Here is a 22,238-nt window from a genome sequence, read left to right as displayed (position 1 = left end):
TGCCTCAGGTCGTCCATTACCTTGTGTGTGTGTGCCTCAGGTCGTCCATTACCTTGTGTGTGTGTGCCTCAGGTCGTCCATTACCTTGTGTGTGTGTGCCTCAGGTCGTCCATTACCTTGTGTGTGTGTGCCTCAGGTCGTCCATTACCTTGTGTGTATGTGCCTCAGGTCGTCCATTACCTTGTGTGTGTGTGTGTGCCTCAGGTCGTCCATTACCTTGTGTGTGTGTGCCTCAGGTCGTCCATTACCTTGTATGTGTGTGCCTCAGGTCGTCCATTACCTTGTGTGTGTGTGTGTGCCTCAGGTCGTCCATTACCTTGTGTGTGTGTGTGCCTCAGGTCGTCCATTACCTTGTGTGTGTGTGTGTGCCTCAGGTCGTCCATTACCTTGTGTGTGTGTGCCTCAGGTCGTCCATTACCTTGTGTGTGTGTGCCTCAGGTCGTCCATTACCTTGTGTGTGTGTGCCTCAGGTCGTCCATTACCTTGTGTGTGTGTGCCTCAGGTCGTCCATTACCTTGTGTGTGTGTGCCTCAGGTCGTCCATTACCTTGTGTGTGTGTGTGCCTCAGGTCGTCCATTACCTTGTGTGTGTGTGTGGCTCAGGTCGTCCATTACCTTGTGTGTGTGTGTGCCTCAGGTCGTCCATTTCCTTGTGTGTGTGTGCCTCAGGTCGTCCATTACCTTGTGTGTGTGTGTGCCTCAGGTCGTCCATTACCTTGTGTGTGTGTGCCTTAGGTCGTCCATTACCTTGTGTGTGTGTGCCTCAGGTCGTCCATTACCTTGTGTGTGTGTGTGCCTCAGGTCGTCCATTACCTTGTGTGTGTGTGCCTCAGGTCGTCCATTACCTTGTGTGTGTGTGCCTCAGGTCGTCCATTACCTTGTGTGTGTGTGTGCCTCAGGTCGTCCATTACCTTGTGTGTGTGTGCCTCAGGTCGTCCATTACCTTGTGTGTGTGTGCCTCAGGTCGTCCATTACCTTGTGTGTGTGTGTGCCTCAGGTCGTCCATGACCTTGTGTGTGTGTGTGCCTCAGGTCGTCCATTACCTTGTGTGTGTGTGCCTCAGGTCGTCCATTACCTTGTGTGTGTGTGTGCCTCAGGTCGTCCATTACCTTGTGTGTGTGTGTGTGCCTCAGGTCGTCCATTACCTTGTGTGTGTGTGTGCCTCAGGTCGTCCATTACCTTGTGTGTGTGTGTGCCTCAGGTCGTCCATTACCTTGTGTGTGTGTGTGCCTCAGCTAGGTCGTCCAATACCTTGTGTGTGTGTGCCTCAGGTCGACCATTACCTTGTGTGTGTGTGCCTCAGGTCGTCCATTACCTTGTGTGTGTGTGCCTCAGGTCGACCATTACCTTGTGTGTGTGTGTGCCTTAGGTCGTCCATTACCTTGTGTGTGTGTGTGCCTCAGGTCGTCCATTACCTTGTGTGTGTGTGCCTCAGGTCGTCCATTACCGTGTGTGTGTGTGTGTGTGCCTCAGGTCGTCCATTACCTTGTGTGTGTGTGTGCCTCACGTCGTCCATTACCTTGTGTGTGTGTGCCTCAGGTCGACCATTACCTTGTGTGTGTGTGCCTTAGGTCGTCCATTACCTTGTGTGTGTGTGCCTCAGGTCGTCCATTACCTTCAACTCAACTCAACTCAACTCAAATTTTATTGGATTCAATTTTCAAAGAAGAATTTGTCTTGCGCTTGGGAGAAATTAAGAGTATAACATATAAAAACAGCATTCATATCACATTTCATGTATCACACACAGTAATCACTAGTATAAGCCTACAATTATCACATTTGTACCTGTATCATACATGCAAATAAATAGTATCACATTTCCACGTATCACACACAATATATACATTACATAACATACAGCAAGCTTCCATCTCCCGCGCCCCCTCCCCCTCCCACACCTACATATCCTCGCACGTGCGTCGACTCCATACAAATGACATCATCAGTCCATTAACTAAAATGCACAATGACTAGTAGTGGGTACATGATACTTAATACGTGCTCAACTAGACCTGCTAACTAAAATAATAACAGAAACAAAAACAAGGACTGGGCACAACATTTACACGTGTGTGACCTACTTACATCAGGTGCCTGTGATCTATAAATAACAATGATTGCGTTTAAAGTAAAACATGAATAATGCCGATGTTTACTAACAATGAATACATAACAACTAAGATAAGAATGTAAGTGCTTTCATAATATGATTATTTTATAAAACACAGTGGGGAAATTTGGAAAATAATTTTTATACGAAACTGCGCACATCGAGTCGAGCTCTGTAGCGTGTGTGTTCGGAGGCAGGAGACACACATGGCTGTGGATATTAATTGTTCGGTGGATTAAAAAGGATACCCCGACTTCGGCAGGGCAGAAGGAGGTACAAGACGGTGTGCTGTATTGCTGTGTGTGTGTGTGTGCTGTGCAGACATTCTGTGTTATGTGCATGTTCTATTCTAGTCTGTCCGTAGGCTTCCTCTGAGGGCCTTGTGTGTGTGTGCCTCAGGTCGTCCATTACCTTGTGTGTGTGTGCCTCAGGTCGACCATTACCTTGTGTGTGTGTGCCTCAGGTCGTCCATTACCTTGTGTGTGTGTGCCTCAGGTCGTCCATTACCTTGTGTTTGTGTGCCTCATCTCGACCATTACCTTGTGTGTGTGTGCCTCAGGTCGTCCATTACCTTGTGTGTGTGTGCCTCAGGTCGTCCATTACCTTGTGTGTGTGTGCCTCAGGTCGTCCATTACCTTGTGTGTGTGTGCCTCAGGTCGACCATTACCTTGTGTGTGTGTGCCTTAGGTCGTCCATTACCTTGTGTGTGTGTGCCTCAGGTCGTCCATCGAGGACTGGAAGACGACGCCGTGGAAGTCGATCAACGTGGAGCAGATGGACCTGGACTGCAAGAAGTTCGCCAAGGACATCCGCAGCCTGGACAAGGACATGCGCGCCTGGGACGCCTACCTGGGCGTGGAGAGCACCGTCAAGAACATGCTAACCTCACTCAGGGCTGTCAGCGAGCTCCAGAACCCGGCCATCAGGGACCGCCATTGGCAGCAGCTCATGGCCGCAACAAAGGTTCGTTGGTGTCGTTGTTGTGGTGTTGGTGTCCTTGTTGTTGTTGTGGTAGTTGTTATTGGTGTTGTTGTTTGTGGTTGTGGTGGTGGTGTTGTTGTAAATATGCACGAAGCGTGATGAAACTTAACTAAAGGCATGGTAAAACACCAGCTATTTCTGATAACAGCAAGCAATGAATAAGCCATCCCACTGTCTCTCCCACTCCAGGTGAAGTTCGTGATGGACGACAGCACGACGCTGTCCGACCTGCTGTCGCTGAACCTGCACAACTTTGAGGACGAGGTGCGCGGCATCGTGGACAAGGCCGTGAAGGAGATGAGCATGGAGAAGGTGCTCAAGGAGCTCGACTCCACCTGGACCACCATGGAGTTTGAGCACGAGAAGCACCCCAGGACCCAGATCACCATGCTCAAAACCAGCGAGGAACTCATTGAGATCCTTGAGGATAACCAGGTATGGCTTCTAGTAAGGGATGGGTGAGTTTGTTTTGGTAGTTGTATAGTTGAGTACGTTGGGTGGAGGTTGAACACGAGAAGCATCCCAGGACTCAAATCACCATACTCAAAACCAGTGAGGAACTCAAGACCCATGAGGACAACCAGGTAGGTATTGTGGGAATGCTGGGTGGATGCATTAACGGTTTGGTTGGGGGATGAGTTCTAGACGTAATGTAGGCGTTATCGGATGATAGGTAAAAGGGTCGGGTGGCGTGTTGTCTGGTTTTGTTCATTGGTGGGTTGGTTGGAGGTTTAGTTGGTGAACTGGCTGGCTGGTTGGTTGGAGTTTTGGTGAGGGATGACCAATAACAAATACTCTGCCCACAAAGGAAATGGCATTTCCAAAGGAACGGAAGGCCAAGCCCGCATCGATGGGGCAAAATAGAAAGCTATCGTTTATTTCACACGTGTGACAAGTCAAACCTCTTACACTTTGCATCAAAGGGGCAGAACAGAAGATAACGTTTATTTCACACGTGTGACAAGTCTAACCTGTTACACTTTGCATCAAAGGGGCAAAACTGAAGATATCGTTTATTTCACACGTGTGACAAGTCTAACCTGTTACACTTTGCATCAAAGGGGCAAAACTGAAGATATCGTTTATTTCACACCTTTGACAAGTCTAACCTGTTACACTTTGCATCAAAGGGGCAGAACAGAAGATATCGTTGATTTCACACGTGTGACAAGTCTAACCTGTTCCACTTTGCGCTTTCAGGTTCAACTGCAGAACATGATGACCTCCAAGTACATCGCCCACTTCCTGACGGAGGTGTCGTCCTGGCAGAAGAAGCTGTCCACGGCTGACCAGGTCATCACCATCTACATGGAGGTGCAGAGGACGTGGTCCCATCTCGAGTCCATCTTCATCGGATCCGAGGACATCAGGAACCAGTTGCCGGAGGACTCCAAGCGATTCGACGGCATAGACACCGACTTCAAGGTACGGCCATCTTGTTCTTTGTTGGAGAGAGAGAAAGACAGAGAGAACTGAATTGAACTGAACTAAACTGAACTGAACCTTATCTAACAAGTAGAAATATTTAATGTTACGCCTTTTCTTCAGGTTTGTCTGAGAGAAAGGGGGGGAGGAGAGATAGAGAGAGAGATTCAGATTGCATTCTGTTTAAATTATATTTACAGGGGGGAAGAAACGAAGGCATTTTTTACAACGCGTTCCATTAAATTTTGTGTCAGTCGTTTTCACAAAGTTGTGCTGTGAAACGCGGTTGTGACATTCCCTGTCAGTCAAATCCTCAAAGGTGGAAAATGTCAAGCAGGCAGTCACTGACTTGAGGGGTCCTGATAGCCATTCTGACCATCAATATTCCTTTGGTTCGGGAAGGGTTTATTTCGCAAGCTGTATCGATCACAAAAACACGCTTACAGGTTAATGAGAATTATACCAAGGGGTTTATTTGTTGTTGTTTTAATCTTGTACAGGGATAAAGCTGAAGAAAATGCAGTTTTAACTGTAAGGAAGACGTCGTATGTGAATGTTGAGTTGGCACTGATGCCTTTACGATTTTACTATTATCGTTTATCAGCCACGTTTTACGACTGGTTGTGAATGTTTTCCTTTTTTCCTTTTTGTTTGTTTGTTTGTTTGCTTAACGCCCAGCCGACCACGAAGGGCCATATCAGGGCGGTGCTGCTTTGACATATAACGTGCTCCACACACAAGACAGAAGTCGCAGCACAGGCTTCATTGTCTCACTCAGTCACATTATTCTGACACCGGACCAACCAGTCCTAGCACTCACCCCATAATGCCAGACGTCAGGCGGAGCAGCCACTAGATTGCCAATTTTTAAGTCTTAGGTATGACCCGGCCGGGGTTCGAACCCACGACCTCCCGATCACGGGGCGGACGCCTTACCACTAGGCCAACCGTGCCGATACCTCCTTTTTACATTTAGTCAAGTTTTGACTAAATGTTTTAACGTAGAGGGGGGAATCGAGACGAGGGTCGTGGTGTATGTGTGTCTGTGTGTGGGTGTAGAGCGATTCAGACTAAACTACTGGACCGATCTTTATGAAATTTTACATGAGAGTTCCTGGGTATGATATCCCCATACGTTTTTTTCATTTTTTTGATAAATGTCTTTGATGACGTCATATCCGGCTTTTCGTGAAAGTTGAGGCGGCACTGTCACGCCCTCATTTTTCAACCAAATTGGTTGAAATTTTGGTCAAGTAATGTTCGACGAAGCCCGGACTTCGATATTGCATTTCAGCTTGGTGGCTTAAAAATTAATTAATGACTTTGTTTGGTCATTAAAAATCTGAAAATTGTAAAAAAAATATTTTTTTTATAAAACGATCCAAATTTACGTTCATCTTATTCTCCATCATTTGCTGATTCCAAAAACATATAAATATGTTATATTTGGATTAACAACAAGCTCTGAAAATTAAATATATAAAAATTATTACCAAAATTAAATTTTCCAAATCAATTTAAAAACACTTTCATCTTATTCCTTGTCGGTTCCTGATTCCAAAAACATATAGATATGATATGTTTGGATTAAAAACACGCTCAGAAAGTTAAAACGAAGAGAGGTACAGAAAAGCGTGCTATCCTTCTCAGCGCAAGTACTACCCCGCTCTTCTTGTCAATTTCACTGCCTTTGCTGTGCGCGGTGGACTGACGATGCTACGAGTATACGGTCTTGCTGCGTTGCATTGCGTTCAGTTTCATTCTGTGAGTTCGACAGCTACTTGACTAAATGTTGTATTTTCGCCTTACGCGACTTGTTTACTGTTCGGATTACTTGCATGAGATATGTTGTGGGTTACCCTACGTTTTCTTTGTACCACTTTAGTTTTTGTTTATGCCAGTGCAGCTTTGCACATATTGGTTGTACATGTGTGACAGGGGAGGCTACCGCTCCTTTCACAGCAGACTCTGCACCCGAGTTGTTGGCCTTTAAAAGTCAACACCAGTGGATTGTAGAATTCTGTTTGTGATGGGGTCTGGTGGTTTCCGATTGTCTGTATGTTCATGGAAACCTTCGGGTTTGCATAACAGTTTTTATAGGGCTAAGAAATTAGCCCTAACATTTTCAATCCTGTTTGATTGCACTTTGCTTCCCGAGGTGATCGTAGTGTTTCGGCACACGGTTACACATGAATTAATGTATCATTGATAGATCAATCAAAATACCCATCCATCGATGGGCTCATTGATTAAACACTTCATCTATCCATTCATCGTTTCTTCCATCCATCCACCCATCCATCCACCCATCCATCCACTACACTGCTGAAATCAGGGTGACCCTACCACAACACTGTTTCACGTATGCTTATGAAGCTTTATAACAAGAGATACAAGATACAAGATACAAGAAGTTTTATTGTCCTCATCTATACAAGGAAATTTGGCATGTGTGTGGCAAGACATGATACACTGATACATAGACATTTACAAAACACAACTGAAGTTCAATATCAGCACACCCTTACGCAACATACCCACTACTTCAGACACACAGGCTACATGTGCCCCTCGGACGTACGCAACCCACAATTCACCCAGTCATACAGCTCCACATGCACTTACTCATTCATGCAGCACTCTAGCACCCGGCCATGTACAACTGACACACTGGAACCCTCATACGGCTACATATTGCATTATAACACCCGCACAAACATTACAACCTCAAACATCGTACTAGATCTACAACTAACAAGCATACCTCCACTATCATGCACCGAATACATCATCATACATTACATACAGGTATATTCAGCTTTCTTCAAAATGCCCTTGATTTTGGGTGACGCCGACAACTTTGTTTTAGAGACCCTCGTAGACCGAGTTCACTGAGATGGCCAACACAACTACTTCTTTGTGTTGTTGAGAAAACAAAGAATAATTCATATTTAAGTTAACAGGCTCATCCCTTCATCGATCTATCCATCAGAAGTATTTGCGACTACTATCGGGCCAGCTTTTTGAGGGCGGTGCCAATCTCCTCTCCCTCGCTGCCTTTGCCTACCCTGGCTCTAAACAGGGTCAGGTACCCCTTTCCTGCTTTAGTTTGACCAGAGAGCGCTCGGGATAAAAACAACCGTACCATACTACTACAGATGAAATCCACTGTTCACTCTAACCCCTCGATGTTTGGTGGTGTTGTGCAGGAGCTGGTGGGTCAGGTAGAGCAGACTAAGAACGTAGTTGACGCCACCAACCAGCCCAACCTGTTCGACCGCCTGGAGACCCTGCAGGACAACCTGGCTCTGTGCGAGAAGGCCCTGGCTGAGTACCTCGAGACCAAGCGGCTCGCCTTCCCCCGATTCTACTTCGTGTCCTCATCCGATCTGCTCGACATCTTGTCCAACGGAAACAACCCTGTCGTGGTCAGTAAGATGTTTTGTTAGAGACTTGTGGGTCTTGGTCTTGTGCTATGTTGTCTTGCGTTTTGTGGCCTTGTGTTTTGTGGTCTTGTGTTCTATTGTCTTGTGTTTTGTGGTCTTGTGTTTTGTGGTCTTGTGTTTTGTGGCCTTGTGTTTTGTGGCCTTGTGTTTTGTGGTCTTGTGTTTTGTGGCCTTGTGTTTTGTGGTCTTGTGTTTTGTGGCCTTGTGTTTTGTGGCCTTGTGTTTTGTGGTCTTGTGTTTTGTGGTCTTGTGTTTTGTGGCCTTGTGTTTTGTGGTCTTGTGTTTTGTGGCCTTGTGTTTTGTGGTCTTGTGTTTTGTGGCCTTGTGTTTTGTGGCCTTGTGTTTTGTCCTTGTGTTTTGTGGCCTTGTGTTTTGTGGTCTTGTGTTTTGTGGCCTTGTGTTTTGTCCTTGTGTTTTGTGGCCTTGTGTTTTGTGGTCTTGTGTTTTGTGGCCCTGTGTTTTGTGGCCTTGTGTTTTGTGGTCTTGTGTTTTGTGGCCTTGTGTTTTGTGGTCTTGTGTTTTGTGGTCTTGTGTTTTGTGGCCTTGTGTTTTTTGGTCTTGTGTTTTGTGGTCTTGTGTTTTGTGGCCTTGTGTTCTGTTGTCTTGTGTTCTGTTGTCTTGTGTTCTGTTCTATTGCGTTCTGTTGTCTTGTGTTCTGTTCTATTGCGTTCTGTTCTCTTGTGTTCTGTTGTCTTGTGTTCTGTTCTCTTGTGTTCTGTTCTCTTGTGTTCTGTGGCTTTGTGTTTTGTGGTCTTGTGTTTTGTGGTCTTGTGTTTTGTGGCCTTGTGTTTTGTGGTATTGTGTTCTGTTGTCTTGTGTTCTGTGGTCTTGTGTTTTGTGGCCTTGTGTTTTGTGGCCTTGTGTTTTGTGGTCTTGTGTTTTGTGGTCTTGTGTTTTGTGGCCTTGTGTTTTGTGGTCTTGTGTTTTGTGGCCTTGTGTTTTGTGGTCTTGTGTTTTGTGGCCTTGTGTTTTGTGGCCTTGTGTTTTGTGGTCTTGTGTTTTGTGGCTTTGTGTTTTGTGGTCTTGTGTTTTGTGGCCTTGTGTTTTGTGGCCTTGTGTTTTGTGGTATTGTGTTTTGTGGCCTTGTGTTTTGTGGCCTTGTGTTTTGTGGCCTTGTGTTTTGTGGTATTGTGTTTTGTGGTCTTGTGTTTTGTGGCCTTGTGTTTTGTGGCCTTGTGTTTTGTGGCCTTGTGTTTTGTGGCCTTGTGTTTTGTGGCCTTGTGTTTTGTGGTATTGTGTTCTGTTGTCTTGTGTTTTGTGGTCCCTTGTTTTGTGTCTTTATCTTTCATAACTTTAACGCGGGCGTGTTTGTGTGTACAGGTGGCTAAGCATCTGACCAAGCTCTTCGACAGTTTGGCCAAGCTTTGAGTACACCGGCTTTTATTGTTACACAGCTAAACAACTGTTAGGACTTGCCTTTCATAACTGTAACGTGTCGGGTGTTCGTGCGTGTGTACAGGTGGCTAAGCATCTGACCAAGCTGTTCGACAGTCTGGCCAAGCTCAAGTTCCTGAAGGACTCAGACGGCAACGAGGAGAAGTCGGCCAGCGGCATGTGGAGTAAGGACGGCGAGTACGTCGACCTTGACTCCAACGTTGACCTCAGTGGACAGGTCAGTCACTCACAGCTGCCAACTGATACGCCATCAGCAAGCATGCTCCGTGTTAAGACAAATCGCTACGCTGTTAGTAACGCCAAGCTTACAATTGCTGCTCTCAAACAAATAATCACAAGCATGCAACAGTTAGCTCTTTATGGTGAGTCCTGGTACTCATCTCTGATTCTCACTTCGTCTAGCGGTCAGAATTTGTGTCATAAAACATTATCCACACTGAAAAGTGGCACTGCAGACACTCTTAATGGCCATTATGTTTCTCTTTTCTAAATCAACTGCTTAGAAATGTGTATATGTTGGCCTTTAATTCTCAATGTACCGGTGCAGGTGGAGGTGTGGCTCAACCGACTACTGGAGCGTCAGTGCGCCACAGTGCGTCACCAGATGACGGAGGCCGTGCAGGGGTACGAAGAGAAGCCACGTGACCAATGGCTGTTTGACTACCCGGCCCAGGTGGCGCTGTGCGGCACTCAGATCTGGTGGACCACGGAGGTGAACATCGCCTTCGGTCGTCTGGAGGAGGGATACGAGAACGCCCTTAAGGATTACAACAAGAAACAGGTAGGTCATAACCACAACAAGCAAACAGAAATACCCATCTGCCGTTAAGCACAACAACAAAACAAAGGTACGTCATAATCACAAGAAGCAAACAGACAGACCTAACTGACTGATGTTTATAAATACAACTAAGGAACATTTCTTTTGTTTTTCTTGCGTAACTTCATTGTTTATAGTGACATTTCCACTGTAGACTGTATTTGAATTGTGCAAGACCAGTTTTGCAAAAGAAATAGCGCCGTCACTCGTTACACCTACCTTGTATTGACCATTCCCCCCTCCCCCATCCCCTCCCTCTCTCCACACCAGATCGCCCAGCTCAACGCCCTGATCATCATGCTGCAAGGCGAGCTGTCGCCCGGTGACCGCCAGAAGATCATGACCATCTGTACCATCGACGTGCACGCGCGTGACGTAGTGACCAAGATGATTGCGCAGAAGATCGATAGCTCGCAGGCCTTCCTGTGGCTGTCGCAGCTGCGTCATCGCTGGGATGACGGGGAGAGGGACTGCTTCGCCAACATCTGTGACGCTCAGTTCCGCTACTCGCACGAGTACCTGGGCAACACGCCGCGACTCGTCATCACCCCCTTGACAGACAGGTGAGGGGCTAGATGTAGACAGACAGGTGAGGGGCTAGATATAGACATGTAGACAGACAGGTGAGAGGCTAGATACAGACAGACAGGTGAGGGGCTAGATACAGACAGACAGGTGAGGGGCTAGATACAGACAGACAGGTGAGGGGCTAGATACAGACAGACAGGTGAGGGGCTAGATACAGACAGACAGGTAAGGGGCTAGATGCAGACAGACAGGTGAGGGGCTAGATACAGACAGACAGGTGAGGGGCTAGATACAGACAGACAGAAAGAGGCTAGATACAGACAGACAGGTGAGGGGATAGATACAGACAGACAGAAAAGGGGCTAGATACAGACAGACAGGTGAGGGGCTAGATACAGACAGACAGAAAAGGGGCTAGATACAGACAGACAGGTGAGGGGCTAGATACAGACAGACAGAAAAGGGGCTAGATACAGACAGACAGGTGAGGGGCTAGATACAGATAGACAGGTGAGGGGCTAGATACAGACAGACAGAAAAGGGGCTAGATACAGACAGACAGGTGAGAGGCTAGATACAGACAGACAGGTGAGGGGCTAGATACAGACAGACAGATATTAAGGGGCTAGATACAGACAAACAGGTAAGGGGCAAGATGCACCACACGCTACAACTGAACGGCTGTTAACGTTTTTTGGAAACGAATCCCGTGTTGCTCACAACTACTATGACTTACATTCTGATAAGTGATTTACAAAAGGGGATTGCTGAGCAATGTGATCTCAACATGAAAACAAACGAACGAACGAACCAACAACAACAACATCAACATCAACAACAACAACATCAACAACAACAACAACAACAACAACAACAACAACAACAACAACAACAACAACAACAACAACAACTAAAGAACAATTCAACCACGAAACGCAAACAGAAAACACACGGACGCGCTGTTAGACATGCACAAAGAGAGTTGATACCGCATGGATAAATACAAGAATGCAAGAGATTTTATGAGTTTATGAGTTACAGGTGCATTTGAATGAATGTATTATTGCTCCAACTTTTTTGTAGTTTACCTGTACCTGAATGGTTGCTTGCAGGTGTTACATCACACTGACACAATCCCTCCACCTGGTGATGAGCGGAGCGCCCGCTGGGCCTGCAGGGACGGGCAAGACAGAGACGACCAAGGATCTGGGGCGCGCTCTAGGCATCATGGTCTACGTCTTCAACTGCTCAGAGCAGATGGACTACAAGGTTGGTCAAAATTTCACACATAGACAACGTGCCTTCTGATAGTTTGGTTCATTGGTTTATGTCCTGTTTTTTTGCTTGTATTTTTACAGATAGAGAACTTGCCTTTTGATGGCTTGGTTGCTTGGTTCGTTGGTTATTCTGGTACTGTTCAACTCGTTGTTCTTGTATCCCGCAGTCTGTAGGCAACATCTACAAGGGCCTGGCCCAGTCCGGAGCGTGGGGATGTTTCGACGAGTTCAACCGGATCGCGGTGGAGGTGCTGTCCGTGGTGGCCGTGCAGGTCAAGTGCATCCAGGACGCCGTGCGCGACAAGAAGGCCGTCTTCAACTTCATGGGCGAGAACATCAAGCTCAAGACCACTGTGGGCATCTTCATCACCATGAACCCGGGCTACGCTGGCAGGACGGAGCTGCCCGAGAACCTCAAAGCTCTCTTCAGGTAGGCTGCAAGGCGTGTCTCGTCTTTTGTCGTCTTTTCTTTGGCTAAACTAGCTTTCCAGTCACCTTAAACACTCTTCAGGTAGGACGCTAGACACTAGGTGTGATGTAATCTTATTGTGATTGCATGTCATTGGTCTTGTCTCCCTTTTGTGGAAAGCTTTGAGTCCTGTTTCTGTCTTGTTTCTAAACTGTTTATGTGTTTGTATGTGGACTGTCTTACCGACTACCATATATTTTTTTAATGTTTTTAGATGAAAACTTTTATAACAATGAGTGTTTCAAACATTGTTTTGTTTTGTGTGTGTTGAGACCATGCGCTATAGTGGTGCCTGACTTCGAGCTGATTTGTGATATCATGTTTGTTATTTAAACATTGTTTTGTTTTGTGTGTGTTCAGACCATGCGCTATGGTGGTGCCTGACTTCGAGCTGATCTGTGAAATCATGTTGGTGGCCGAGGGTTTCCTGGACGCCCGTCTGCTGGCCAGAAAGTTCATCACACTCTACAGCCTGTGTAGGGAGCTCCTGTCCAAACAAGTAGGTTCAGTGCACACAATACCTTATGTAGTTGAATTCGTTTCCTTTTAATGAGAACACTTGCTGTTAAAAAGTATTGTGATTTTTGATCCTGGTAGGTAATCATACTGATGACGCCATACTTAGTTTTGATGATCAAAGCAAGTAAGCTCTCACCTTTTCTTCAAAAGAACCGCCAGTGAGGGTATAGATCGATAGAGATTGAACTTAAGGCTTTCTTCAAAGAAGGAGACAGTTTATTTTAAACAATCAGCATTTGTAGCGGATTGCACAAGAAAGAGCACGTGTCATGTTAGATTTTCAGGATTCAAGATTATACTTTACTTTGCCATTTTGTGCCATAAGATTTGTATTTCCAGTGTTTTTGTTTTATTTTTTTCTTCTCTTTTATTGTTTTTTTTAATTCAAGATACTTTGTCGTAGTATTCGATATTGTGAAATAACAATCATTCAACCAGTACGGTTCTGCATTTTAAGATGAGACGTGCGCAATGCAATGTAAAAAGCCACGTGCACAATGTGACGACTCTGTTCTCTCTCCAGGACCACTACGATTGGGGTCTGCGAGCCATCAAGTCCGTGCTGGTGGTGGCCGGTGCCCTCAAGAGAAGTGACCGCGGCCGTCCCGAAGACCAGGTAGGTTGATGCTGAGTGTTGTGTGTTGCCTTTGTGATCAACAAGCAGTATGTGAGTATTGACTTTACCCTGATAGTGTTGTGGGATCAGCGATCTGTTCGCTGAGATTGTCGAAGAACCTTCGTCCCTTCACTGTAATAGGCGTAAGTGTAAGGAGTTTCAAACACGGAGACTACTATGTCAACTGAAAAAGGAAATAACATTGAATCGGTCCTGATTGAATAATCAAATGAGTTGAAAGGACAGGAAAGAACAACAACCAATCCCTTAGAGTCTCGCATTGGGTGCAAGCAACAATGTGTTCTCCTGGAGTTGAAGTGACCGCGGTCTTCCTGAGGACCAGGTAGGTTGATACCATGTGTTATCTGTTGCTTTTAGTATATTACGTGCATGGCCGTTTATTCCCCACCATTTAGGCAGTAATACTCCGATTCAGGAGAAAAAAGATGACTACAGGTGCTCTCCTTGGATTAAAGTTTACAATTGGTGGTGTGATTGCAGGTGTTGATGAGAGCTCTGCGTGACTTCAACATCCCCAAGATCGTGGCGGACGACATGCCTGTGTTCATGGGTCTCATCGGGGATCTCTTCCCCGCGCTGGACGTGCCCAGGAAGCGAGACATGGACTTCGAGAAGATGATCCGCCAGGCCACGCTCGACCAGAAGCTGCAACCCGAGGATAACTTCATCCTCAAGGTTGGTTGGATCTTTGGGTTTTTTTAAGGTCTATTTGCCTATTAGATTACAGTGGAACCTCCCTTTATGACACTCTAATGTAAGACTGTTCCACTGCATTTGGGACCGATTTCATCTCAAGGCAATTTGAGTTGTTTGAAAAGGATGTGCTCTGCATACAAATCAAAGTAGGTTTGAGGTATGTGAGAACTGGCACTGAAGATAATCAGAAAATATGAATGAAGAGAAGACTTTCATCCACAGTGATGATTCTTCTTTCAAGTTCTAGGCATTAATGTCATGTCTTGTGAGATTTTCACATGAAAATATAAGCAAAGAGAAGAAAAACACCAGTTCAGAATGCTGGCAAAAACTGTAAAAGAATGTGAGGCGGTTGTTCCATGTTTGCCTCATAGTTTACAGCGTGCTATCAAACTGGTTCCGCTTCACTATCGCTGATTATTGTCCCGTGATCTGGGCGCTTCCTTGCTTTCTTGTGGGTTAGTGTAAAAAAGTGCATTGTTACAATAAAATAAAATAAGATCAAATCTCCAGTTTCTTGCAGCACGAACTATGTTCTGTAAAATCTCTCTGTCTTTCTCCTCCCCTCAGGTGGTGCAGCTGATGGAGCTGTTCAAGGTACGTCACTCGGTGTCCCTGTCGTTACAGGTGTTACAATGCGGTGTTGTGTAACGTCCCTGTGTCTTTCTCTTGTCCCCAGGTGGTGCAGCTGATGGAGCTGTTCGAGGTGCGTCACTCGGTGTTCCTGCTGGGTAATGCCGGGTCGGGCAAGTCCAAGGTGTGGAACACCCTGCAGAGGACCTACCGCAACCAGGGCAAGAAGCCCACCGCCATCGACCTTGACCCCAAGGCCGTCACCAACGACGAGCTGTTCGGCGTCATCAACCCCTCCACCCGCGAGTGGAAAGATGGTCAGTTGCTGTTTCAAATCAAATCAAATCAAATCAAATCAAATTAACTTTATTATTTCACATGGAGATATTGCAGTGGTGGTGCGTGATAACAGCACCACCTGAGGGCCCCCCCCCCCCCCCCCCCCCCCCGTCATGAAAATGTGTGCGTTTGGTCTTGATTCACAAACTGGCTTTGTATTCTGCCCTTCTTTCTACTGTGGAATTACACGTTTGTGGTACACATTTGTTTTGTTTAGGTGACAGACGTTTTCATTAAGATCTCATGTCTGCATCCAGCAAGAACTTGGGTTGAAATAGACCTTTTTCACTTAAATTTTGGCGCATGCGCTGTGAAGTTTATTGTCAGATCTACCGGAACTAGGGGGCAAAAGGAAAAATCGACAACGAGGCTTGGTGCAAAGTCAAGTGCGGAGACGACGAGGCAAACTGTTGTGTTTGCAACTGCAAGTGCAACATTGGAATGAAGAAAGAGAAATACGGTGGACAGAATTTGTCATTGTATGGCTTTCCGATGGGTGCAAGTGCGAAGGCGTAACAGCGAAGGACGCGATGGGTGCAAGCAATCCGACGACAGGGGTTTGTCGTGCCATTGAAAAGTCTGCTCGAGTCACTTCGTGTCGAGAGAGAGCAGGGCCGGACCAGTACGTTTTCAGGGGGGGGGGGGGGGCTAAAATGTTGAAGCGGGGGTCCGGGGGCCGCAGAAGACCCCCGGTGGGGTCGAGGGGCGAAGCCCCCGTGGTGGTATGGGGCATGCAAAGCCCCCATAAGCTGAAGACATTTTAACATTTATACATGAAAAAGTATCCTATTCTTGCACAAAAAAGTCATTTAAATAATGAAATAGCACCACCAGAAATTTAATCTCTCTCTCTCTCTCTCTCTTTTTTTTTTTGGGGGGGGGCTGGGGGGGGGGGCTAAAGCCCCCAAAGCCACCCCCCCCTCTCGTCCGGCCCTGGAGAGAGAGAGAACTCAGAATGGTTTATTATTAAGGCCACAGAGAGAGAGAGAGAGAGAGAGAGAGAGAGAGAGAGACAGACAGACAGACAGACAGACAGACAGACAGACAGACAGACAGACAGACAGAGACAGAGAGAGACAGAGTGAGTGAGTGAGCGAGCGAGTGAGCAAGAGAGAGAGATAGAGTCACACACACACACACACACACACACACACACGCACACGCACACACACACACAGGCACAAACACACACACACACTCTGAAACAGACAGACACAGGCACACACACGCACACACATACATACACAGACATACATATACACACACAAACCACGAGTGAGAGCGAGAGACTGAAAAAATGAGAAAGAGAGAGTCGTCAGTAAGTAGTGGTATTGACACGTAGCGATAATGACACGTCGCGCTAAAAGATGTAGTGCTGTCGACACGTTGTGATAATGAACGAATGATAGCGACTCATCGACAAATTATTTGCAGCACTAATCAACGTAGCGATAGCGGCACGTAGCACAAATGACACGTAGGACAAATGACACTCAGCACAAATGACACGTAGCGCTAGCGATACGCACCCTCGCTTATGCAGGGGAAGTTCGCCAAGTCTTTCGTCCATATACCACCAATAGCAGTTTCAAACCATACCTTCGTGCATGTCCTTGACTTTTTGTTCATGATTTTGAACAAGATAATCCGTTTTCTTGCAGAATTTCTCAAAGTAATCCTCTGGCAAAGTAATTTTCGAGCATCGAAAGTGAAAGAGGTATTTCAGGCCAGGCACCTATTGCCCCCTAGTTCCGGTTATCAGAGAGAGGCTGCCGTGCCCTAACATCTGATTGGTCGAAACGCTGGGGGCAAAGGTTATACGAAAAAGGTCTATTGAGTTTTGGTTGTCATTTGAACCAAATCCGACCTCGTGGCTTGCTCCAACTCGATTGGTTACTTTCTCGCAGGAATTGTATTTTATTCATATATTGTCATTCCTTTAACATGCTGATGCTACTAGTTTAAACGGTCTGTTCTCGGCCATCATGCGAGACCTTGCCAACAGTAGTGACGGCCCAGAATGGATCAGACTGCACGGAGACATCTACCCCAGGTGAATTGAGTCTCACTATATTGTATCGTATGAATATATAGCTATCTATTGAACATGCACCTCTGTGTGGAACAGGTCTGTTCTCGGTCATCATGCGAGACCTGGCCAACGTTGCCGGCGACGGCCCTAAGTGGATCGTGCTGGACGGAGACATTGACCCCATGTGGATCGAGTCGCTCAACACCGTGATGGACGACAACAAGATCCTGACGCTGGCCAGTAACGAGCGCATCCCCCTCACGCCCTCCATGAGGCTGCTGTTCGAGATCAGTCACCTGAGGACCGCCACCCCCGCTACTGTGTCCAGGGCTGGCATCCTCTTCGTCAACCCCCAGGATCTCGGCTGGAATCCGTGAGGAACATTGCTCTCTTATATACATGGAGATATACGATGTTCCATTGATAAATATGTTGTAACCATAGACGCCTGGTCTGTGAAACGTTGAAGAAGGCCTGCGTGCCGAACATTTTGTATTCATGTAAGATGAGTCATTCTGGCTGGTTCTGAACTTTTTATTGTTTTATATATATATATATCTCAGTAGCATGCACGTACCTACTATCTCCTTCTACACATACAACACAATAAAGGGAAATCCTAAACACATGGACTGCTAACGTCCCAAATCAAGAATCAAAATCCAAGAAAGGTTAAATCATTGGAAAAGGTTAAATTGTTAACTTGACCATCTTTTGGGAACAACGCATAAGTCACCAGCGTCAGTTGTTATTGATTTGTGTCCGTTGTGTCTCTGCTTTGTGCACATGCATGTAAAGGCCTATGGGTTGAAGATCTTGTGAACAATTAGGAGAATTTAAATCAGTGAAACAAAGAAAGAAACAACCGAAGAAACGATGTTTGGCGTGAGACAACCCCACTCTAACCTCGCTCTCGCTCTTTACTTTTGCCCAGGTACGTGCTGAGTTGGATCGACACCCGTGAGCTTCAGTCGGAGCGCGCCAACCTGACCATCCTGTTCGACAAGTACGTGCCCACCTGCCTCGACGTCCTGCGCAACCGCTTCAAGAAGATCACGCCCATCGCCGAGATCTCGCACGTGCAGATGTTGTGTCACCTGCTGGAGTGCCTGCTGACCGAGACCAACACGCCGCCTGACTGCCCCAAGGAGCTGTACGAACTCTACTTCGTCTTCGCCTGCGTCTGGGCTTTTGGCAGTTGCATGTTCCAAGATCAGGTGTGTACATGATTGGTTTAAAGCCGAACATCCGTCTGCAGGACACAAAGCCTTAATTGTTATAGCAGAAGGCTACAGAGATAAGGTTATTGTTGCCAGCGACACCGGATGTAGTCCAGACACGAAACAAAACCAGAGCTACATCTGTCGCGCCCGCATACCAGGAGATGTTGGCCTTTAAGGTCATGTTGTGTAACTGGCTGCTGTGTTGCATGCTTTGGGTAGTCTGGGCTTTGTTAGCTATATTTGTGTTGCAATGATTGTGCGAAATCCTTGCCTGTGTCCAAGTCTTTGTTAGATGTAAGTTTCGTGGTCAGGGTTGTAAATGACTGCTTTCTGTGATTTTACGATGAAAAACCAGACACATGTAACTTTAATTATAGTGCAACAGTCAAGCCAACTTTCCCGCCAGTACGGTTATACATTTGTCTTGATATCCTGTATTCTTTGTTTGAACTCCATGTTCTTTATGTACAGTAACGCACTCAGCTTTAGCATTTTCTAAAGACATCGGCTCACTCCTGCCCATGCACAGCTTGTTGACCACATGTAAACGTTTAACGTATGTTGTTGTACACATGAGTCAAGGCAGTGTTCAACAAACGAATGATGAATCCAACAGCACGAGTACCACATGTAAGCGTTTAAGTTATTGTGTTGTACACATGAGTCAAGGCAATGTCCAACAAACGAATGATTAATCTCACAGCTCGTGGACCACCGAGTGGAGTTCACCAAGTGGTGGGTGACAGACTTCAAGACCATCAAGTTCCCCACGGCCGGAACCATCTTCGACTACTACATCGACCCCGAGACCAAGAAGTTCGAACCGTGGACCAAGCGCGTGGAGAAGTTCGAGTTCGATCCCGAGATGCCCCTGCAGGTGAGGGGTGATGTACAGTTGAGATGATGATATATAGTTGAGAGGGTGATATATAGTTGAGAGGGGTGATATATAGTTGAAAGGGTGATATATATGTAGTTGATAGGGGTTACTCATAGTTAAGGGGGTGATTTATAATGTAGTTGGGTGATATATTGTGGAGAGGGATGATATATCGTTAAGAGGGTGATATATAGGTGATATGGGATATTAATAGTAAAGAGGGGTGATTTATAGTGTAGTTGGGTGATATATTGTGGAGAGAGGTGATACATAGTTGAGAGGGGTGATATAACGTGGAGAGGGGTAATAATAATATATAGAATAGACGAATAATATTTAGAATAGACGAATAATATATTGTGGGGAGGGGGGATTTATGGTTAAGAGGGATGAGATATGTGGAGAGGGAGAGGAGTAATATATATTAGAGAGGCGGCGATATATATCATTGAGACCAAGAAGTTGGAGCCTGGGACCACATAACCTGCGTGACTGGTGGGAAGGGGAAACATAGCTTCTACACATTTGTTAAATATAATAATTCCTAACAACGATCCTATGTGACAGCTTGTATCGGTCTCTGGTAAAGATCTGCTGAAGAAACGACACAAAGCAAAACTAACCATCAACCCCATTCAACAGGCAGCCCTGGCCTGAGCTGCACGAACCGAAAGTGGGCGCCACCCAAACGGGAGAGAACAAACCGCGGGTTCTGATTCGTTGAAATCACAACACATCTCAGTTTCAACCAATCCAACACTGCGGGTGGCTCTCGTTTGGGTGGTCACTTTCTCGTGTACATCAGCCCTCGTGCACACGTCCGAGACGACCCCGCGTGCACTACTTCCGGAACATGCTGATCTGTGCTCTCCGCGCTTGACACATTAACTATGACTACAACACACCATTAACATCGTGTCTATTTGACAGGCGGCCCTGGTGCACACGTCCGAGACGACCCGCGTGCGCTACTTCCTGGACATGCTGATCGAGAAGCGGCGCCCCGTCATGCTGGTGGGGAACGCCGGAGCGGGCAAGACGGTGCTGATGCAGGACAAGCTAGCCGCGCTGTCCGACGAGTTCATGATTGGCAACGTGCCCTTCAACTTCTACACCACCTCGGAGATGCTGCAGCGCGTCCTGGAGAAACCGCTGGAGAAGAAGGCTGGCCGAAACTTCGGCCCCCCCGGCAACAGGCGCCTCATCTACTTCGTGGACGACATGAACATGCCTGAGGTGAGAGGTGATGGTGTTTGGGTGGTGGTTGTTGTTTGAGGGGGGGGGGGTGATTGTTTCTGTTGGGTAACGATCGCTGTAGTTCTTTGTAGAGGAAAGGGCGAGAGAGGGGGGGGGAGTCGGAGAGAGACAAAGACACAGAGAGAGACAAGGATAGACAAGGGGAGACACACAGAAAGAGGGGGAGTTAGAGAGAGAGAGAGAGAGAGAGAGAGAGAGAGAGAGTGAGAGACAGAGAGAGAGACAGAGACATAGAGAGAGAGAGAGCGTCACAGATAGAAACAGTGCGAGACAGCGAGAGACAATGCAAGAGAGAGGAAGAGAAAAGTCTCTCCTTTTCGTTGACCCCAGAGGCCCGCAATCCTCAAGCAGCGGAACATAATTCGTGTGGTGTGTGCGTGCAGGTCGACAAGTACTACACCGTGCAGCCCCACACCCTCATCCGCCAGCACATCGACCACGGCCACTGGTACGACCGCAGCAAGCTGTCGCTCAAGGAAATCCACAACACGCAGTACGTGTCCTGCATGAACCCCACGGCTGGATCCTTTACCATCGACTCTAGGCTGCAGGTGAGAAAAGCTCGACAGTAGATGCCAACCAGTACACTTTTAAAGACCCATAGCGGGGGTTTGATTTCTTCTTCTTCTTCTTCTTCTTCTTCTTCTTCTTCTTCTTCTTCTTCTTCTTCTTCTTCTACAGCTTTGAACAGTTGTGTCCCTCATAACCTTAAGCCTGCTGATGGAGTTTGATTTCAACACGAGATCTTCGGCGCAAAAGAAATCATTTGCAAAATTTGACATTTTCATCGGAAAGCAGCCAATATGTCCCCAGCGGTAGGTGTACAAACGAAAATATGTTGGTATTGTATGTAAAAACTTAGGAGGCTCTGTGAACAGAAACTGATGGTTTACGGGTGACAGAGGATGCTTCTAAGTCTCAAAAGTGTTCTCCATAGAACAGTGTGTGTGTGTGTGTGTTTTATATATATTTTTTGTTAAATATGCGTCAATTTTGTGTGTGTGTGTGTTTATTTTTGTTTCGTGTCCCGGAGACCCAATGGGTCCTGAAAGGCCAATTCAGCTTTGATCTTAGTGTCTGTTTTATCTCGGCGTACATTTTGAAACTATAATGCATGGGGTATTGTACATCACAGCATACAGTAGGTCTTGCTCAAGTCCATCGACTATCGTCTGCAGATTTCACTTCTGTTTGGTGGTCATCGGCGTTTGAGAACGACAATAGCTTATTCTGACTTCAGAATTGAACAAAAGATTCCCTACTTTCTTCATACCATCCTGAAGAAGGCACTTTGTCGCTGCCGAAATATTGATAAAACAAGTACCTCCTAACCTGGTTACTGGTGTGTCCTTTATTTGTTCAAAAGTTTCATCGTAGAATTTGTTCAGCTTGTCCAGGCCTCCTGCACCCAGACAGACTCTAGAGTCTAAAGCCTGTCCTTAGTTGGGCGAAGTCGACTACGCGAGGTATGCTTCGCGAAGCTGGCCGTACGGAGCTTTAGCACTGAGTATTCGCGAAGCTGGCCGTACAGAGCTTTAGCACTGAGTATTCGCGAAGCTGGCCGTACAGAGCTTTAGCACTGAGTATTCGCGAAGCTGGCCGTACGGAGCTTTAGCACTGAGTATTCGC

General features: G+C 46.5%; 1 protein-coding gene across 2 annotated transcripts in view; it reads left to right on the top strand.

Annotated features, from left to right (window-relative positions):
- The window catches only part of LOC138959852 (dynein beta chain, ciliary-like), a 66,099-nt gene that overhangs the window by 19,996 nt on the left and 23,865 nt on the right, over positions 1 to 22,238 (top strand). For both annotated transcript variants that reach the window (XM_070331498.1, XM_070331499.1), the window contains 18 exons: positions 2,832 to 3,075; positions 3,283 to 3,528; positions 4,294 to 4,518; positions 7,728 to 7,946; positions 9,424 to 9,576; positions 9,907 to 10,140; positions 10,450 to 10,742; positions 11,820 to 11,976; positions 12,152 to 12,414; positions 12,814 to 12,952; positions 13,496 to 13,588; positions 14,090 to 14,284; positions 14,985 to 15,195; positions 17,346 to 17,622; positions 18,184 to 18,466; positions 19,176 to 19,349; positions 20,283 to 20,588; positions 20,993 to 21,160. In XM_070331498.1, coding sequence (XP_070187599.1) covers positions 2,832 to 3,075; positions 3,283 to 3,528; positions 4,294 to 4,518; positions 7,728 to 7,946; positions 9,424 to 9,576; positions 9,907 to 10,140; positions 10,450 to 10,742; positions 11,820 to 11,976; positions 12,152 to 12,414; positions 12,814 to 12,952; positions 13,496 to 13,588; positions 14,090 to 14,284; positions 14,985 to 15,195; positions 17,346 to 17,622; positions 18,184 to 18,466; positions 19,176 to 19,349; positions 20,283 to 20,588; positions 20,993 to 21,160 — 3,880 coding nt within the window. The remainder of the gene's footprint in view (positions 1 to 2,831; positions 3,076 to 3,282; positions 3,529 to 4,293; positions 4,519 to 7,727; positions 7,947 to 9,423; positions 9,577 to 9,906; positions 10,141 to 10,449; positions 10,743 to 11,819; positions 11,977 to 12,151; positions 12,415 to 12,813; positions 12,953 to 13,495; positions 13,589 to 14,089; positions 14,285 to 14,984; positions 15,196 to 17,345; positions 17,623 to 18,183; positions 18,467 to 19,175; positions 19,350 to 20,282; positions 20,589 to 20,992; positions 21,161 to 22,238) is intronic.

This window comes from Littorina saxatilis, linkage group LG2, assembly GCF_037325665.1.
Source record: "Littorina saxatilis isolate snail1 linkage group LG2, US_GU_Lsax_2.0, whole genome shotgun sequence".
Classification (NCBI taxonomy): domain Eukaryota; kingdom Metazoa; phylum Mollusca; class Gastropoda; order Littorinimorpha; family Littorinidae; genus Littorina; species Littorina saxatilis.
Note: the sequence above shows the minus strand (reverse complement) of the source record. Positions and strands in the feature narration are given on the sequence as shown.